Source organism: Malus domestica, chromosome 10 (assembly GCF_042453785.1).
Source record: "Malus domestica chromosome 10, GDT2T_hap1".
Classification (NCBI taxonomy): domain Eukaryota; kingdom Viridiplantae; phylum Streptophyta; class Magnoliopsida; order Rosales; family Rosaceae; genus Malus; species Malus domestica.
In genome coordinates, this window is record NC_091670.1 from 27,358,043 (window position 1) to 27,379,879 (window position 21,837).

Consider the following 21,837-nt stretch of genomic DNA (forward strand, 5'->3'; position numbering starts at 1 on the left):
GTTCAAAACGATGACAACTTTTTAATCCTTACATGACATAACTTATCAAATTGAACCTAAAATAACAAAACTCAGTTAATATGGGAATAAGGGAGTGAATTATGATTGTATATACATGGTCGTGTACCCGAGGCTTCGGTTGTGGATCCCAATGGCAACATCTGGTCCGTAGTGCGAGAGCACCTGTGAGTATGTTGAGCGCTAATAGGTAACGCCACCAAAGAAGTCGACGATGCTTGCACCTGTGGGACTGGATGACCAGCTGGGTCAACCGGATGAACTGACCCATGGTCCATCTCTGCCAGAGCAGTGGCGACTGTAGTAGGTGTAGTGGTCGGACAAGGTGTAGCTATCGGACTAGGTGTAGAAGTCATCGCCCTCCAAGATCTAATGAGGTGTGTCATCTACAAAATTGGAAATCAATTTGTTTCGTACACAAAGATTTAACTTACTGTACACATGCCAATACTTTGAACTTAAATTTAAAACAGAATTTAAAAACCCTAATTCTAAACCCAATTCAAGTTTGGCAGAAACAAAACTTAAAAATGATATAACATACACAAACTAATCAATTCAGATAGGATATAGACCCAACAATTATAACTTATAAGAAGAAACTAGCATAAAGGACAACCTTACAAGTTTACTACCTAAAATCAAACAAATGTGAGGTGCCTTGGTTATCCTTACTACCTTATGTATAAATAAAGACCTCACAACAAACTAATAATGTGAGAGAGAGCATATCATTATTTATTAGTAAAATCCAGATTTGCTTATATCATGTGGTTCCCATATCTTTGAATAATAATAATAATAATAATGGAGTTCACAAAAAAAAATCATTTGATTTAATGTGTTCCTATTGGTTTGTTATACCTAATCACCATAACATTACCCTATTTGGCTGAAAAGATATTTCACATATAAATTTCCCATTTTTTGTCCTTGGTGAATTAAGTATAGCCAGACCTAGGAGAGAATCCATTCATGACATTCCTAAAAATGTAACTTCAAAATTGGGAGGCCGAATTCAACAAGTAACTGAACTGAGTCTATCATATTAATAAGGCAACAACAAAGGCTAATACCCCATTATATATCAAGAAATCGTGGCAGTCCACAATGCAAATCTCTAAAAACTTATTCCACAAATGTACAGTGTAATTCAATTTTTTTCTTTCAAACCTACAATAGAGAACACATCCTACAATATCTTAAATTCCAACATAAAAACTACAAACATAAATATATTTCATCTAATCCTAATAAAAGAGAATTAAAAAGGTGAATTATATGATATAAAGATAAATAAATAAAAGGATTGTTGCATATCGAAAAGTGTAAGTGCAATGTTGTGGATACATAGAAAACATTAACAAATCCCTAATTTAAGAACACTGTACTTAAATTAAAAAACCCCTAATTCGAACCCTGTACTTGAAATTAAAAAACCCCTAATTTAAGAACCCTAAGAGCATCTCCAAATGAGATATCAAAATGTCCACATAAGCTATAACAATAAAAAAGACCACATTAATGTTCTCCAACCGAAATGTCAAATCCTATGTGGCGATGACATGGATTGGCAGTAAGAAAGTTGCTGTCAAATTTGACAGTAGCTTCAAAATTAATTGTTAATGCTTTTTATTAATTTTTTATTAGTTTAATCATTATTATAATGAATGCTTGGTTTGACCCGTGCATTCATGCATCTTTGGTGCATTTCATGAACGGTCATGATTTAGTAAGCATTAAATGTCTTTCATTAAATTTTTATTTGTTTAATCATTTATTTTGTAACATAATAAAATAATGATTTAATTTGACATATTGGGTGGAGAGTAAAACTTTAAAGGATGTCAAAACGCCATATAGGCTATCAAATTTAAATTTTATGTTTAAAATTTGACATCTCCTTTTGGAGATGCTCTAATCTAACCCCTAGTGAAGCACCCTAAATCTAACCCCCAATTTAAGAAAACCTAATCTAACCTCACTGCCCAAAATCATTCTCCTAATTTAAGACCTAAATCTAACCCCAATTAAGAACCCTAAAAACTCTAATTTAAGAACCTAAATGTAACCTCCAATTTACGAACCTTAAATCTAACCCCACCGCCGTCAATTTGAAAAGAAAAAAAAATACCCTAATTCTAACCCCCAGTCAATAAACAAAATTGAAACAAAAAACTTAGAGGAAATTACCTCTTGGAGAAGAAACGGTGACGGCCTGAGAGAGGGATGGAGAGACAAGGTGAGTGAAGGAGAAACAAATGGAGATAGAGAGGAAGGAAAGATAGGGTATCACGCTGGCAAAAAAGGAAGAAAAGGGAAGTGAGGGAGGAACTAGATGCATGGGGTTAATAATATAGAATCTTGCTCAACGGAGGCTTTGTCTCGCAAGGCTAAACAATCGTCGTGCAAGTTTTTTTTAATTTTCGCAAAAAAAAAAGCGCCTTAATTGAACTTTCAAACACTTCCGCGATTGCGTGATGAAATATATGTATTCGTCATGCAAGTGTCTGAAAATTCAATAATCCCACGTAAAATTAAAATGCTTGCGTGACCAAAATTTTTTAATGCATCACGCATTATGTTTTAAATTGGTTTTTTTTTATTTTGTTTACAATTTATTACAAAATACAAATAAAACAAATTTATTTACAAAGTAATTCACATATAAAATGGGAATCATTCATACCATTTTTTTTTTCATCACTCTATATAATGCATTAACCATTTCATGTGTTTTACAAAAAAGTTACAAATAAATTGCCTTAATTTTCATCCGAACTATAATAACTTTCACTTTCGTCACTATCATCATTTTTAGTGTCCCATTCCTCACCATTGATAGGTATGTCACCATCGTCGTTTGTGCACACTGGACCATCATATTGTGGAAGATCATTGAGGTCAATTGTGATGGACTAAATCGGTATTTCGATTAAAGATACTCCTTCTATCTGAAATAGTTCTTGGATAAGATTAGTATCTCAAAGTGTTTCCGCACCACTTTCCATCGAAGATTCAAGACGTTGGTCAGCAACATTGTTGATATCGTCGTCAATACGGTCTTGTTCTGGTATAGCATACACGTTCCTATGATTCATCTTCTAAACAACTTTCCAACCCCTCCCGACTTTAGGGTCATCTAGATACACAATTTGTTTTGCCATGGTTGCTAAGATGTAAGGGTTGTCATCGTACCAAGTTTTGGTAATGTTCACTGATAATAATCCATGATCTATTTTCACACTTCCCTGCCTATTAGGGTTTGTATCAAACCATCGACACTTAAATAGGATCACTTGGTACCGGTCTTTGTAAAGCAATTGCACGACACTTGTTAGTTTGCCATAGAATTCAATGTTTATACTTTCGCCTCCCTCAGGGACATGAATACTATTGTTTTACGTACACAACTTATCATCTTGTGCACTTGCTAAGAACTTGACGTCATTGACATGGCAACCCAAGTACAATTCAACGTGAATTAGTCTGAACGCCAAGTTATATAACTCTTCACTGTATGTCGGGGAATTCGATGCTTTCAGTTGATTTACCTAATATTAGACAAACATTTAAATTTGTTAGTTCGACCAAATTAATTGGTACAATATATATGTCCAATACAAAACACTTCAAACTTATATATTCGAGAAACCACTGCGGAAACAATTCACTGTGTTTCTTGGCATACAAATGTGAAGGATGTGCTTACTTCATCATATTTTCATGCTCGTCTAGGTATGACAATGTCTCATCACAATTGTTGAGTACGAACCAATGCGCTAGCTCCATGTCCTTCTTGGAAAATGACTCGCCACAAATCAGATCTTCGAATGGTATAGCGATTAAAACTGAAAGTTTCTCCTTTCTCACACCCTCGTCATTATTGCAAGGAGGATGATTGAAAGTTGTCTCAACATCCTTTAAATACATTCCACAAAATGTAAGCGCCTCATATGCCACCCACGCTTGTATAATGGATACTTCTGGCTTCGCTTTGTTTTGTACACTTTTCTTCAAGTCTCCGAGAAGCCTGCCAAAATAAAATAATACGATACACATATTATTAATCATAATATATTTAATATTGATTAATAAAATAGACGAGGAATATATACCTTTCTATTGGATACATCCATCGAAAGTTGACTGGTCCAACAAGCAATGCGTTCTCTAGTAAGTGAACCGTCACGTGTATCATACTTGTGAAGAAAGCTAGAGGAAATATCATCTCAAACTTGCATAGAACTTGCACAATGTTATGGCACAACTGATTAACGTCAATTTTTCGTAATGTTCTTGACGTCAATTGCGGAAAAAAAAATTGGACAACAACATTATTGGTTTCACTACATCAAATGGCAAGAGATGTCAAATACCTATAGGAAGTAGGCGTTGCAGAACCACATGGCAATCATGACTCTTTAGGCTAGAAATGCAAGATCCCTTCTACCTTTATCATTGTCCCTATTCATCCATAAACCCTGTCGTATTCCCATTCGTTCCAAATCAAGACGAGCTTTGATCGTGTCCTTTGTCTTGCCCTCAATATCTAGAATTATGCCGACCAATGTGTCAAATACATTTTTCTCAACATGCATAACATCAAGGTTGTGTCTCAATTTTAGCTTGGACCAATACAGAAGTTCAAAAAACATAGACTTATGTATCCAATTCATATGTGTAGAAGGTTTGGTCCTCTTGATATTGGTCCCGAAATGAGCAAAATCCAAACAGTTAAGTTGTTCCAAAATATGAGGCGATGCTCTTTCTCCCCGTCAAACTCTTTATCCTTCTCTTGCCACTCGTGGTCCTAAGGCAACCATCTCCGATGACCAAGGTAACAAACTTTTCCAGCGTGCCAACTAGAAGTTATGTCTTCCTTGCATACAAGGCATGCCATATAACCCCTAGTGCTCCACCCGGAAACCATTGCATATGCAGGGAAATCATTCACAATCCACATCGTTGTAGCCCACAAACTGAACATATTTCCAGTACATTTATGGTATGTGCACACTCTGTGTGTCCATAAATCTTTTAGCTCATCCACCAACGGTCATAAGTATACATCAATTGACCTACCAGGATCCTTAGTTATCAATAGAGTCATCATCATGTATTCTTTTTTCATACATTTCCATGGCAGCAAATTATACGGAAATACGAAAATTGGCCAAGTACTGTGGTGTTGGTTTAAAACCCCAAATGGATTAAATCCGTTAGTGGCAAGTCCCAATCTAACATTATGAAAATCAGCAACAAAATCAGGGAACGTTCGATCGAACTCTTTCCATGCCTCTCCATCTGCATGATGCCTTAGGACATCTTCATTAACCCGTTTTTCCTTATGCCATCTCATGTCCGTGGCAGTATGCGTTAACATAAAAATCGCTACAACCTAGGTTTCAGGGGCAAATAACGCATGACCTCTTGTGGGATCGTAATCATTCTATTCTGAGATGTCATTTTGAACCTCGACTCCTTGCATACAGGGCATTTATCCAATGCTTTATTCTTTTTGTAGAATAAAATACAATTATTTTTGCAAGCGTGAATTTTTTCATAATCCAATCCAAGACCATTCAACACCTTTTGTGCATGTATATGGTCTTTCGGCAAATAATTGTCCTCTTGAAAACCCTCAAAAAGTAATCGAAACACTAGTTCGACAATGGCCGTGAGAACGGAAAAGCTCTCGTACCTCGAGTATAACCATTGGTGTAGGCACATCATCTTCCCCTTCCTGATTGGTGTTTATCGATGCAAATGGAAAAGCATCATTTATAATATCCATGACTTGTTCATTAAGATCCACAATAGGTTCAACATTGTCCACTCTTGTGGCGTTTGAAGACAAAGCATTGTCTAATTGTTCCCCATGATGGTTCCAAGTATTATATGTCTCAATCATCCCATTCCTTACTAAATGAAATCGAATATTTTCAATTGTCTCCCTTAACGTGTTGTTAGACCTTCTACAAGGACACCAGATTCTAGTTGCACTTGGGTTGTGTATACGTGCAAAGTCAATAAAATCCTCGATTCCATCCAAGTATTCGTCCGCGCATCTTTATTCGGGTTCTGTATCCACGTCTTGTCCGTAATTCCTGTAACCACAATAACAATACAACAATAACAACAACTTCATTCAAAATGATAATGTCAGCTTATCCCTCCGGTAAGGGCTCTATCCCATTCGGGAATGCATAGTTATGTCACGTAATTTACAGCTACATCAGATTAGATTTCAACGTGGATGAATTTCGGCAGCATCTCTGTCGATGCAAATTTCCGCCGTCTTCAGTCTTGACGAAAATGCACCAGCAAAACAATCAACACCTTTGATCAAAGACTTAAGCCTCATGCGCCCACGAGGTGGGGGAGGGGTTAGGTCAACGGATTTCCAATGCCTAAGTTAGTTTCTCTGAGAGGGTAAAGTGTTTAATGATTTTTAGGGTTGCAAAAGCTCTCCTAATTTGGTAGAATATGGGGTATTTATAGGGCTAGGGCCGGCCATATAGTGTTTAATGGAGAGATATTCTCTAAATATTCCCGAGATATTAAATAGGAAATAATATCTTGAGATAATGGTGTAATTATCCTAATTTAAATAAATTAGGATTACTTACTTGATTGGAGTTATTCTTCAAGTATGAATGTATTAAAGATAGGATTTGGGTAATTAATCCTTATCTTTAATTCCTTGTCATGGGCATGTGAGCTATGGGCAGTTATGCTCAGTTGTTGAGTCCTTTAAGGATGTGAGCTGTGTGTGGGAGAATCTGATAAGCCTACACATTTATTGAGGGCAATCTTATCCTTCTTAATTAAAAGTCCACGTGTCGCCTCCATAATTTTTGGGATTATTTTAGGCTCCACAAATGCCCCCACACCTACTGTGCTGCTCGCATGGAAAGTGCAGTAGGTGTAGAAATCCCAAGCTACTTGGGTTTGTAGAGTTGTTTCCCAATTTGAACTTGATCTTCTTTCTTGATTTGGAGATAGGCTTCTTCTAGGAAAAGGAAAATAATTGCCCCCAATACCTATTTGACTTTACCTTAAGCAAGGGATTAAATAAATTTGGAGAACAATCATTATTCCAACAAGAAAGAGAAGCCAGAGGATATTTTTTTCTTCCCCCTCCCCTAGCGTTCTTCTTTTCTTGCCCTTGCAAAGAGTCATTTCTCGTTGTTCTTTTTTTTTCTGTGCCACACCAAGGTAAGAAAATTTTGAATTTTCTTCTTTTTGAATTTTTTTGGGAGTCTTGGGACTTGAAATATTGGTTTGGTGGGGATTGTGGGTGTGGGTAACACACGGCATAGGAGCCTCGGGGCTGCTTGGTGGCGGAGCACGGGTCGGAACGTAGGCCAGGATTATGGCTTGGCTCGGGACGAGGGGATCGGCGTGCTAGGGAGCGGGGAAACCAGCTTGGGCTGGGTCTCCAAGGTTGCTGGGTACGAAAAAAAAGGGGAAGGAGGCGCGGGCCTTCCCCCATGCTGCATCTTATCCAAGAGGTGATATGCTTCATGAAATGCGCACTTACTCAGTGTTCCCTAAATGCAGTTCGTGTGATGGTGGGGTTCACGAACTTGAGCAGGTTCTTTGATCTTGACTTAACCATAAATGAGTTATGGTACTTCTTTAAGATTTGCCACAAGGAAGGTGTAGGACAGTTGAGGTCTCGTCATAGGTTGCTAGATGTTTCTAGCAAAGATGACCATAAGTGGGTGAGAAATACCTTGAAGGTGAGCGGATAGTGGGAGTTTGAATCTTCACCTAAGCTGCGTGTCCCGACTACCTTTATTAGTGGTAAGTGAACTGCTTCATTCTTGTCCTACTTGAATTTTTGTTGAGTTGCTCCATGACTTCAATTTATTGATCATTTTTATTACTTTGTGTAGATTCAGAGTTTGGCTCAACTCCAAGGACTTTGGCAAATATAAAGAAAGTGCATGTCGCCTTGGGGCATTCCTGCGGAGTACCGTGAATGATGCTGGCTGCTCAGCCCTCTTCGTCGAGGAAAAAATGGCCTGCCCCCGAAGGAAGAAATTAAGTGGATAGATGACGAGGTGTTGGCTCGCTCGATCGCTGTTGTAGGGCCTACTGCCAATGGTGGTGGAAAAAAGAAGTCTTCCTCACCTTCTTGTGAGCCTTCGGTTGAAAAGAAGCCAATAAATTCTTCTGCTACCGAGAAGCTTGTCATTGATCTAACTTCCCCCAAAGGGGAGAAGATGACCGTTGAGCCTGAGCTTGTAAACCTGCTACTCCGAAGGTAACCACATCCATTGCTGAGAGACTTGCCCAGCGGAAGAGTTCGGTGGTGCCTCTAGTGTCCAGGTTTGTATCGAAGCATCCGTCGGGAGCTAAGTCTGGATCAGCTTCTGATAGGCTTGCCGCTATAAAAAGAAAGAAGGTGGATTCTACTGCTAAAGCAGCGTGTGGGCCTGCTCCTCCTTCTGTCATGATTAACTCATCTGCTGAGAAGGGGAAATCTGTTCGCACGGGCAGTTGTGAGAGATCCACCGAATTTGAGGCTGGAGAGTTTCCTGAGGTTTATGCGCTGCTGAAGGCTGACCTGCTTGAGGATGTTGATGCATGTGCCAAGTTTGTTGACAGTGTTGGGAAAGTTGTCATCTGCTCAAATTCTTTTGCGAAGTGTTCTGCCTACTCGATAAGGTCCTCCCTGATTGCTACAAATATAAGACTTTGATCTTGGTAGTTGAGTCTATGCGCGTTGATCAGGATGCTGTCAAGTGTGCTAAGGAGGTCGAAGTAGCATTTGTGGCTCAGCTTCGCTCAGCTGTAGGAAATATCGAGAAGCTCGAATCTAAACTCGCCTTTTTGAAGGGGTATGATGTCTCTGCTCCTACTTCTTTACAGTTGGAGATCACTCATGAGGATGCCACCCATTTGAATGCTAGGCTTAGAGCAACTCAGGCGATTTTGGAAGCTGCAATGAAGGAAATCAGTCGTGTTTCTTCGGTGGTCGAGGACCTTGAACGTGTCAATTCAAAGCTACAATCTGCTTGTTTTGCCAAGGACGATGAGCATATCTTCATGCATACTGAAGTGTCTCATCTCAAGGAGATTACCAGTAAACTTGAGTCCAAGGAAATGGATCTGTAAGGTGCGCTGTCTGCTAGGGAAAACCTGAAAAATGAGTTGGATAAGCTGCAAGGTGCTCACACTAGCTTGTTGAGGAGAATGCGCATCTGAAGAATGAGAAAGTTGGTCACAAAGTGGCACTTGCTTCTTGTCAGGCCGATTTCTACAAGCTTGGCTATGTAGACCATCTTCAGGGCAGGCTATCGGATTATGAGTTTTCCGAGAAGGAATTCGAGACTTTTTCCATTTCTCCAGATGATCTGCTTAATTTCTCATTTGAGGCTGCCTTTTGTGGAGCAGCTGAGGGTCAGGCAGTCCAAGCATGGGCGGCTGAGGATAAGTTAATGGAAGCTTTAGCTGTTGAAGGCACGGCAGTCAAGGAACCAGTGATTGCACAGGCTGCCAAGGAGTAGTCTTTTTTCTTAGACTTAGGAGTTTTTTCTTTTTCCTTTTTATTATGCTTTGCTTGAACTTTGTTGGCCTTAAAGCCGGTTTATCAATTTGCTAGAAATTTAATAAACAGATTTCCTTGTTTTTGCTTCATCCTTCTATTTCGCCATGTCTTTTGTAAAACTTTCCTGTAGGACGGGCAACTGGGTGAGCTGCTTGAACGAAGCATTTGATCCCACATCGTCACTTAGGTTTTAGTTTCAGCTTTGGGGTTTCAGGAACCTTGCCTGCTTGAGGCATCTTGTAAAACTTTGTCGTAGGACAGACAGTTGAGTTGGCTACTTTGATGGAGCAGTTGACTCACGTTTTTAAGCTTCAGTTTTGGCCTTGGGGCTTCTAGAGCTTTTGCCCTCCCAGGGTATGTTACTAAATTTTTTACTTATAGAGCTGTCAGCCAGACTAGTGCTTCTCGTGGAAAGCAGAGGAGGTCCGCGTAGCTACTATAGTCGTGACACTCGATTTTAATGGCTTCTTGAGCTCTTGCCCTCCCGGGGTGTTGCGAGATTTTTGACTTATAGAGCCATTGGCCTGACTCGTGTTTCTCGTATGAAGCAGAGGAGGTCCGCGTAGCTGTTATAGTCATGACACTCGATTTTAGTGGCTTTTTAAGCTTTGGCCCTCCCAGGGCGTTGCGAGATTTTTGACTTATAGAGCCATCGGCTGGACTCATGTTTCTCATAGGAAGCAGAGGAGGTCCGCGTAGCTGCTATAGTCATGACACTCAACTTTGTCCCAGCAAAACTTAAACCATAGACCGTCGGGCGGAAGTGTTGCTTGTAAGTAAGCATGCAAGTCTGCGTAGTCATAACAGGTGTAAGTTTCAATTTACGGGCTACCTTAGGCTTATAGCCGTAGGGTCATCAGCCGGCCATCTTACTTACAGAAGTAGACAACCCACGTGACCACTTCAGGTGTCATCCCAGGCTCTTGGAGGCATTCTTTGGCATGAAGTGTAGGCGAAGTCGCTCATCATATACCATATCCTTCCAAGTCGCAGCTTTAATCCCGCAGGTCGCTTAACTAGTATTGCAACACTTCGAAATCAAGCTACTCACGAAGATTTATACGTCGAGGATGGACCATCTTGTCACGCGAATTCTTTCATAGGCAGAGGTCCTGCACTTAGTGTCTCTTCCGGTTAAAGACTCAGGATCCTACATAATTGAATCCTTCAGTTGGCTAAGTCTATTCTGGTGGAATGACTATCGTGGCCAATTTTGGGAGTCGCCCGGCACAGGTTGCTGATGCATTCAGGGGGACCTGTCGTACAACCAATCCACATCTAGATATTCCAGAGTGGCTTACCCTCTCGCACTGAAGAACTTACCTTGAAGGGTGTCGGGGAATTAGTTTACTCTTTTGCACTGGAGAGCTTACCTTGATGGGTGTCAGGAAATTAGTTTACCCTCTTGCGCTAGAGAGCTTACCCTGAAGGGTATCGGAGAATTAGTTTACCCTCTTGCGTTGGAGAGCTTACCCTGATGGTGTCCGGGAATTAGTTTACCCTCTCGCGCTAGAGAGCTAACCTTGATGGGTGTCGGGGAATTAGTTTACCCTCTCGTGCTGGAGAGCTTACCCAAATGGGTGTCGGGGAATTAGTTTACCCTCTCACGCTGGAGAGTTAACCCTGATGGGATTAGTTTACCCTCTTGCGCTGGAGAGCTTATGTCATGTCTGCTGGGCAGCAGGCATCTTCTGCTTGTCACAGGGTTGGTCAGTTTGTTCATGCATTTAGCCCAAGCTTGTGAATAAATCCTTCAATCTTCATTGAAAATAGAGGCTTTTATTAACTTTGCTCGTAAGCAGTAATGGCATAATAACTGACAATTCTTGGCATGCGAGGTCTTGTTCGTCGAACTGCTTGAGACTTCGAACTTATGAGGATGGATATAAACAGAGTTCAGGAGGTAATGGACCAATAGTGCTTTGACCTAGCAAAAATGCCATTAATTCGCATCGTCGTCGATGGGGGTTCAATGTCAACTTCTGCTACTTGCCTAAGCCGTGCAGCTGGCTTGTCGAGGTATTCGTCGCACCAATCTTCCTTCGTCAGCTCCTCAAGGTACTATTTCCATTTCAGGCAGCCGTTGGTAATGTGACCCGACCCTTGGTGGAATGCGCAATACTTTGTATGATCCATTTTGGTAAGATCACCCTTCATGGGTGGCGACAGTTCGAACCATGGTTCATTCTTGAGCTGACAAATAATCTGGCCAATTGGAACTGTGAACTTGGTAAATGCCTTAGGTGCTGAGTCATCTATGTTTGGAGAATGGTCCCTGTGCTCTTTTTTTTTTTGTTCATTCTCGCATGACTGCTTGGCCTCATCCCACAGTACGTGCTTGTCTGCCAAAGCGTAAGAGTTTGCCAGGGTCGGGTTCTCATCCATGATCAATTTTCTGAAAAATGAGTAATCTGCTAAGAGCCCTTTTTGGATTGTTGAGCATGTGATGCTGTTATCGCATTCGATAATCTTCGTCTTTTCCCCCTTGAATTTTTTAACGTATGTGCGGAGTGACTCCTTCAGGTCTTTCTTCATGTTGAAGAAGTGGTTAGACTTATTTTTTATCAAATATTCCTTAGTGAAAACCAAGGAAAGTTTGCTGAAGTTCTGAATTGAACGTGGCAGTAAGGTGTGGAACCATTCTTGCACCTCGCCTTAGGGTGTCGCAGCAAAGATTTTGCACATGAGCCCGTCATTGTTGGCATAGAGGGTCATGGAACTTCAGTAGTGCATCAAGTGTCTATCTAGATCTTCATCTCCTTTGAACAAGGTGAAATGTGGTGGGTTGAACTTCCGTAGTGGCTCCGTCTACTCGATCTCGTCTGTAAAGGGTGACCTACTCAGGTTAGCCAAGTTTCTACGGAGGGCATCGTCAGTAGTGTCAATGTGCAGGAATCCGCACAGCTGCTCTGTTACAAGCCTTTGTACTTCCTTTTGGATTTACGCCTAGTGGGGTAGTGGAGCCTCCAACTGCCCCTGGTGTTGACCCGTCGGTCCATGTTACTCTTCGTCGAGTCTTGTTCGTTTGTACCGCAGTTGCGGTGCACGTGGTTCGCCTTGTGTTGCTTGTCGTCTCTCTGGGCGAGAGCTGCAAGTGGAACTTAAGCTGAACTGCTCACGTGTTTTTCTCTAGGTTTCATGCGGCTGCCTACTCTGTTGCCTCGTATGAGGATCTCCTTGTGGGCCTAACCTCGTGTGGATGTTTCACCTGTAATGTCCTAAGTGCTCATCGAAGTGTGGACCCAACCTCAAATGCACAGTGACTCGTGAGTGAGTCTGGAATGAACGTTTCTCTGTGCATTTGGGCAAAAGAAGACGTTTCCCCGAGGGCCCAAACGAGAGTGCACATTACCCGAACGCACGGTTCGTGGTGGGCTGAGCAGCTCTTCGTTGGGACGTTGCTGGAATGAGTCAAGTTCTTCCACCCTTCTCCTGCTTCAGGACACTTCATCTGAGGCGCACTGTATCTCGATGCACTCAAAAAGTCGATTCACCAAGGTGGTCTGCTGCGCGAGGGCGTTTGTATAGTAGACTGCAGGTACAAAGCTTGAGCCCAAAGCGGGCAGTCCTATAGAAAAATGTAGTGTAAATAACCCTGAATCGATCGCGGGACCCATGGTCAGAATCTGGATCGCTAGAGGTGGCCTCAGAATAGATTGGGTCTGGACCGAATTGTCGGAGGGGGTCGCTGGGAGCGTTGGACCAGCGCCTGCTTGCCTTGGATCTAAATGGTTGTAGGCCCTTCTGGCCGTTGGGCTGCCACATCTTGGCCTGCTGACTGAGTGGCTTGGGCTTGGGCTCGTTGAGATGTTTAGCTGGCAGCAGCTGCTGAATTCTGGGCTCGGGTCGGGCCTGCTGTGTAACAAGGCCTGATGCTGCATTGGGCTGGGCCTCCTACCCAGGGCTTGCTTTGGCAGTTGCTAAGTTCTAGGCCTTCTGCCCATGGGCTTGGAAGTGGACCTAAGCCTCCTGCCTAAGGTTTGGTGGGAGTGGTGTCATGCCCTGATGGCCTTGCCATGGCTGTTGGGTCACGGTGGCGATGATGGTGACGCGGCTCCACGGTGGTAGGGTTCCTCCTGCTGTCGTGTTAAGCCTTGAGGATCTCCGTCTTGGGACTGCATCCCCGTCTCCACTCTCCGGTCTAAATCCTTCCACGTATGGGGTTCCATTCGTCATTATTTCTGAATTTCCTACCATTGTATCATTTCTCCAGGAAACTTTTCTAGGAAAAATTAATTGATACAATGTGTGAGAAATTCAACGTAATAGAAAATTCAAGAAACTAATACGAGAGGCTTCTTCGAGTATTTTGAATCAGCTCTCAATGAAAGCACCAATTTGTCGATGTAAATTTCCGCCGTCTTCAGTCTTGACAAAAATGCACTTGCAAAACAATCAACACCTTTGATCAAAGACCTAAGCCTCATGCTCCCACGAGGTGGGGGGGTTAGGTCAACGGATCTCCAATGCCTAAGTTAGTTTCTCTGAGAGAGTAAAGTGTTTAAGGCTTTTTAGGGTTGCAAAAGCTCTCTCAATTTGGTAGAATATGGGGTATTTAGGGCTAGGGCCAGCCATATGGCGTTTAATGGAGAGATATTCTCTAAATATTCCCAAGATATTAAATAGGAAATAATATCTTGAGATAATGATATTACTTGATTGGAGTTATTCTTCAAGTAGGAAAGTATTAAAGATAGGATTTAGATAATTAATCCTTATCTTTAATTCCTTGCCATGGGCAGATGAGCTGTGGGCAGTTGTGCTTAGCTGCTGAGTTCTTCAGGGATGTAAGCTGCGCGTGGGAGAATCTAAGAAGCCTGCCCATTTATTGAGGGCAATCTTGTCCTTCTTGAATAAAAGTTCACGCGTCGCCTTTAGAATTTTTGGGATTATTTTAGGCTTCACAATCTCAATACAGTTCTTCAAGTATACGACCCAAAGAATGCACAGAGATGACACCGAAATCTCCACAACCAAAATCTAATCCTTCAACCATAAACTACGCATCATAACTGTGCATTCCCTAACTGTCCAAATAATGGGACAATTCAAGAATTAATTGGATCGCAGTCATGCTTTCGCATCCATGCGCCAAATCCAACTAATCCTCGAACGGGAAACTAAGTTTTACTAAAAATAAAAAAACAAGTACGAAGTTAATTTCAATTAACTTCGTACATCACAACACATATTTGTACGTCACGTACAAATTTAACAACATAATATAAATATAATTTCACAACACAATATAAACATAACAAAGTTCAACATAATTTAATTAATTTTATATGTCCAATACAAAACGAAGAAAATACCATCTCAATCATTCTCCACCAATCGCTAATCACACACAATATCCCTATAGACAACGAAATTAATGGCATTAGTATGAATTTACGTTAATACTTTTATCCTAACGACAAAAAACGCTTACCAGACACACCGAGATAGCTCGATCAACCTAGAGAAGAAGATGGAAGGAGTATTAGATGATGAAATTGAGACAAAATGGAATTGACGGATGCTGAATTGAGCAAAATCGAAGGGATGAGTGCAGAGGCACAATCTGCAAAAAAAAAATTTGTAGTTTGCCTCTACACATGGCTGAATTGAGATTAAAAATGACAACGATTTTGCACGACGAACAAGGTATTCGTCGCGCAAACACACATTAAGCGACTAAGATGATCTTCGTCACGCAATTGTACCATTTTTTTATTTTATTTCCTTTACTTTACAATTTATTCTTTTCATCACATTCCGCGACGAAAGAATGTATCGTCGCGCAATGCATATTTTTTAATTTTTTTATGTTTTTCTTTTTTATTTGTATGTATTGTACATTTTTTTTTATTATAAATCAAAAACTCAAACCTAATTAAACATTAAATTAATTAACAAAACTAATTTACTATCCCAAATAGAAATTATAATTAATGCAAATATTAATACTCATCCACATAACGTATATTTATTCCTTAAATTAAATATAAAGTCCACCAAATCTTATTTTTTAAAAATTAAAAATTAAAAAATTAAAAAAAATTAAAAAAAAAAAACAACCTTCATCAACTTCAATCTTCCATCGCCCGCAACACATCAAACTTCCATTGCTGGAAACTTTGCTTGAAAAGCCCATCCACATAAATCCGTTGCTTCTCATCGGTTTCATCAACATCCCAATGAACCTACATTAATGCCAATAACAATAAATTAGTAATTTAAAAAATATTACATTTTAACAAAAATAATTGTTCATTATTTTCCATAAACTTACTGATAACTCTCCCAGCATGGCCTTCTTCAACTCTTTAAGGACCTTTTTCCAAGACTCAAACTCAGCAGAACAATTCCTGCGCACCAAATTCCGAATGTCATACTTAAATTCGTTGTACGCCTCAGCCATATTTTTGCCTTCAAAGTACGGCACTTGCTTCTGTTGATACCTCTCTAATCGCACTACAAGTAAAGGTGGGTGCGGTGTGGTTCGGTGCTGTGCGGTTTTGAGTGAAACCGAAACTTTTTACGGTCCGGTGCAGTTTTGAAGCCAAAACCGAAATGAAACCAAACCGTTTGGTTCGGTTGGTGCAGTTTCAAACGGTTTCGGTTTGGTTTTTGAGAAAATAATGTACAATCTAATATTAATACTAATTAATAAAGTAATGTCCTAACTTTGATTAATATTAATACTAATTACTAAAATAATGTCCTAACTTTGAATTTCAATGCCATAATATTAATGAGTTTGTTTTGTCAAATTTGCATTTGGAATTTAACCATAATTGAAAGACGACTTTCAAGCCTCTTGCATAAAATGACTTTGGCTTCGAGAGGAGCTGTAGAAAAATGCCCAAAATCGCACTCTCCCTCTCTCTCTCTCTTCCCAAATCAAACATCATCACAGAATCCCCTCTCTTTCTTTCCCTCGAATCGTACACCCCCTGTGACTCTGTCTGCCTGCAAGCTGCATGCCTTCCTCTCACCAAATCCCTATCTCTCTCTCTCTCCCTCCCTCCCTCCCTTGTTCGGTGCGGTTTGATTCGATTCGTGTTTAGGTTTCAGTTTTCGGTTCCAAGTGCCCACCCCTAACTACAAGTTTCTTTTTGCCATAACCTTCTCCAGAATCAGCCATTCTTTTTTAAACAAAAAAAATTTGAAAACTAAGGCTCTGAAACTGTGTTTATATAACACTAGGACAACTTTGCGTGATGAACAAATTGGTCGCGCAAATCACTCAGTTTGTCTCGCAAAATGCATCATAAATGCGTAATAAATAGGAAGGTTTGACCGTGCTTTGCGCGACAAACAAAGGGTTTCATCGCGCAAAGATGTCTTACGCGACGAAGGTTCCATTGCTCAATCTATTGCTTGACGAATAAAATAATTACAAACAAATATTCAGAAAATATTTAATACCTTCAATATTTATTCTAAAAATAATTAATACTTTAAATATTTATTCTATAAATAATTAATACCTAAAATATTATTCTATAAATAATTCATACCTTAAATATTTATTCTATATATAATTAATGCCTTAATCCATACAATTATTTTCAACATAAGTACGATATTTATTGAAGATTGAAAACACACATAAACCAAGGATAGGGTGCTTACATTAGGTTTCAATAAAAAAAACCCAACAGGAATTGAAACCTAATTAAGTCCAAATACATAACTTATATATTTTTTTTTTTAAAATCTTAAATTTAAATATTGTCATGCAAAATATAAATTTAAAACTACTATTTGGATGGTCCTGGTCCATTCCGCAAGACTTCATAACGCCATTGATTGTAACATGCCTCCAACGCATTATCCATCAACTCCATCAATTGCTCGTTCGTATCATCATCAAGAGTGTACTTACACTGTTACACATGTATCCAAAATAATTAATTCCAACATATAACTAAAAATTTCACTAACTTAATTATTAATCTATCAACAATATACTTACTAATAGTTCATCCATCACAACCTTCTTCACATTCCCGGCTATATCTTTCCAAGAATGTCACTCAGTAGTGGGACAATTATTCCCCATGGCTACAGCGATCGCATGCGCAAACTCAAAATGTTCCCTCAAATCATGTGGGTTGGCGTCGCGTACATTCTCATCCTTGTTTTTATCTGCCATCCCAGCACGAACATAATTTTGAAGAATAAGAAGAGTAGAATTGTGAAGAATCAAGGCAGCAGAAGCACACATTTATAGGAAGATTAGGACCTTCGCACGATGAAGACTTTGTCACGCAAACACCAGTATTAAATGCCGTATTAATTCCTCTGATTCACCTACAGTAAATGGTCAAAATTGACAGGAACTTGCACAACCAACTGTTCGCCGCGCAAGTTTTAGCGCCAAACAAAATTTCCCCGCATTTTGTTGCTGACTTTACGCGACGCCAACAATTATTCGTCACGCTAAGTGTTCTTGCGCGATGAATAATTTCGTCACGCAATTTTTTTTCCTATCTTTTCTATTTGCACGACGAAATATGTGTTTCATCACACAAGTGAGTCTTGCGCGACGAAAATCTCTTCGTCGCGCAAGTTGTTATTTCTACTAGTGGCTTAAGTCAAAATTTCTTTTTATCGTGCTTAACTTTCTTATTAATAAGTTCCATTTTCATTTCATGTCTTTCTTTTTTCTCCTCATGTAATTTTTGAATTTGCACCGAATATGTAAGCACCAAACAATCCAAATAATTAAGGTCTCGCCAAAAGATAATTAAAAACTTCCGTAATCTCATCCATCAAGAAATGATCCCTAAACGATCATCCTTATAGTACAAGCTTGCCTCACACATCCACTTGAGACACAAAAACATTCCATGTGAACCAACTGCCCCTAGATTTCAAGTTCACCCAACTCCTCATGGTCCTATCCGATGGGGCTTCGGTCGAACAATTAAATGTTTTTGCCGTCCGGACTGAAGAACTTCTCAAACCAACCCGCACAGTCAAAGTTTGGTTGACTCTTATACTTATTAGTGGATAAGATTTACAAAGAATCAAATCCAATCAGAATTCCCCAAAAACTTCTTTTTGATAGAAAGTACACATCACCGGAATGAGGGAAGAAAAAGCAAGAAAATGACTCTTGAATTGAATCCAATCCTACCGCAAAAGTCCTACACATGCGCTTGGGCAACTCCTCTACTGCCTTTTAAGTTTGAAGCATCAAGCATGTCTTGATAAATTTATAACAGAGCTTTACATAAGTTTTTCTCAGAAAATGGGCATTCAGTGATTTTTTTTTTAATTAAAGAAAAATTCGTTAAAAGCAATTTTTTTAACAGATGGTAAGGTGTATATTGTCACATTATATATAACTAAGGAGGTAAGTTGGTAGTAAGGTCTAAAATATCGCTATTATCGGCGATATTTCACCGATAATATCATTTTTTTTAGAGAACGATATTTTCACACTTATCGATATTTTCAACATTTTAATGCATTATTTGGGCAATATATCGCAATATTATCGATAATATCGATACTTTTGATAATATCGCGAGATGAAACCCAAATCATCCGCAACCTGTTGCATCAAGCTATTGACCTCACCTTCCGGTGTCGAAAGCGAGGTGGAGCCAGCCATGGCAATCTCCATGAACTCGGCCTGGACCTCCATGTTCACAAACTGCTTCTCGAACAAGTCCATGGTCTCCCACATCTTCTGGAGGTTTCCAGTGGCCAGCGACGACTCGAGCGATTTGAAGATATTGCCCATTGGCTTGTTGATGGTGAACATCTTGGCTTGGGTGTCAAGCCACGCCACCATGGCATCGAGCCGCGAGGCGAGGCGGAGGTAGTTCATCTGCTTAGTGCGCTTCCGGATCGCGTTCTCAACGTAGATCCGGGCGCCGTCGACGTTTCCCTTCTCCATTGCCTTCTTGATCTTGAGCTTCTCGGCTTTCTCCTCATTCTCGCACTTCCTGGACTGGCGCTGGAGCGACTTGGAGGTGAATTTAAGCTCCATGATCTGGTTCATCAGCTTCTCGGTGTTTGGACAAATTTGGGGATTTTTTTTTGGGGGAATTTGATTCTCTAAGGGTTTTGGTTTTCTAATCGGAGAAAGAAAGATCTGAGCTTTGTGCGTTTTTGGATTTCGATACACGCGTTTCGCGTCCATGCCTCAGAGAAGTCAATAGAAGGCGAGGCCGACGTTTCCTACCTTGCTTTTTTGGGCCCTTCTGTGCAATCTTTTGGGCCTCGCTTGCAATTATGTTTTCACAATATTTGGGGCATGTTAACCAAATTGTCAGTGATATCAAGGGTTTTGCCTCAAATTTTTGAACCATTAGTTGGAACCAAGGTCTAAAATATCGATATTTCGCCGATAATATCGTTTTTTTAGAGGACGATTCGAACCCCTCCCTTTGTCAACCATGCACCTGGGCCTTATCCAACTCGCTACAGATGTGTTTGTAATTACATATTCAGCCTGTAATATTTATATGGTCGTTAAGATGTCTATAAGGCTTGCAGGCTAATATTTATTATCTAGGATAAATTTCTATAAAGTGTAAAATATTGTACTAATTCATTATATATAAATGATTATGATGTGTTTAAACTTCTTTCATTAATTACTACATATTTTCTACACTCACAATGTTTGCCAGCTCACTATATAATCAACTTAAATCAGTTAAATCCATCATGCAATGCATTTCCTTCCAATTTTTTGTATAAACTAATAGATAGTTGACTAAATAAACATCCTGCAAAATTTCAATAAAAATTTCCAAGTTTTTCTTACAATTTCCGTGGTTTTTATTCGATTTTTATCGATATCGATAATATCCTGATATTTCCATCGAAATTTTCGTGTTTTTGGATTACCGATATTTCTGATATCATCGATATTTTAGACCTTGGTTGGTAGAACCACATTCCGGCGCGGACAACGGCTCCCTAATAAACAAAAAAATATGGGAGGTCCGGGTTTAATGCTTCAAACTGATGAGTCTGCTTGATCCTGGTCATGAGCAGGGGGAAATTTTCCATAATCTTTTTGGGCCCGAAAACGGTGGATAACAGTAACTTACCACCCGTTCTTCTCTTCTTTTTTTTTTTTTTTTAAGAAAAAAGGGGTGAGTTGGCACAGGATCCAGATCACTTGCGACGTCGGTTTATGTCTCATCTATATAAACACATAAACCACAATACCGGACACACTCTGCCTTTCACGGTCTCAACCCAAATAACGCCGAAACCCTAAAAGCAATCTCTCTCTGTGATCTCTCCCTCTTTCTCTTTGACGAAGATGGAGAGCGTAATACCGAAGATGGGAAATCGGAAGACGAAAGAAATTCTTGGAGAAGGTGAGAATTCTGAAGGTATGATTTTCATTTTTAGGGTTTAGGCCTAATTCGTGACCGCCGGGGAGGGGAATAAGATAATCTTTTCTTTTTTTCGTTTCGCTTTATAATTTTCTTTTTTTTATTGTTTTGGTGAAAATCTGCAACTGGATGGGTTTTATTGTGTTATATTACGGAGACCTCCTTTTGATTTTATTTGAGAGAGAGGGAATGGTTTTCCCAAAGATTTATCAGTATGGAAACCCACTTCCAGAGACAGGTTACAGTACCCCCGGGGGTGAGTGAGTGAGTGAGTGAGTGAGCGAGCGGGCGGGTGAGTAAGCGAGCGGGTAATTAAGGTGGAAATCAAGAAATAGAGAAACCTAATGTTTTGTTCTCGGTTTATATATGCTTAATTTCCAATTTTTTGTAAGCTTTAGACGTTGGTATAAGGCTTTTCTGATTATTCCGTTTCATTAGTTAGCATCAGCAAAGTAGTGATTATTCCGCTGCAATGAAAACAGGTAGCCGTAGCGATGTACACCTTACAGAAAAGCAGGAACTTGGAGAGTCATTGGCTAAACTTCAACTCAAACCGGAAAACACAGGTGGCGCAACTCGGAATGAACGTCCTACTTTCGGTCGCTGTGCAGTTTGCCTGAAGGAGGATGCGCACTGGAGTGACAAATGCCCGTACCTGAAGCATGTCCCAGACGGCACTACCATTGGCCCTCGCTATGGAATAGTTTGTACGATGTGTGGTAAGATTGGTGGGCACCCTGGCCGCGATAACTGGGAAGGACGTGCTGAGGAAAAATATTGCTTTCATTGTTTGGAAGATGGTCTTCACTGGGACAAGGATTGCCCAATTTCTCCCTACGACGACACCGACAGCCAATTATGTAAACCTAGGCAAGTGCGGGTGGCAGGAGTTGGAGG

The 21,837-nt window shown here is 40.2% G+C and overlaps 1 protein-coding gene across 1 annotated transcript; it reads right to left on the reverse strand.

Annotated features, from left to right (window-relative positions):
* Positions 1–19,073: 19,073 nt before the first annotated feature.
* Positions 19,074–19,727, reverse strand: LOC103445538 (ESCRT-related protein CHMP1B-like). The gene has a single exon (XM_008384556.4). It carries the CDS (start codon positions 19,725–19,727, stop codon positions 19,074–19,076), a length of 654 nt encoding a protein of 217 aa, XP_008382778.4.
* Positions 19,728–21,837: the final 2,110 nt, after the last annotated feature.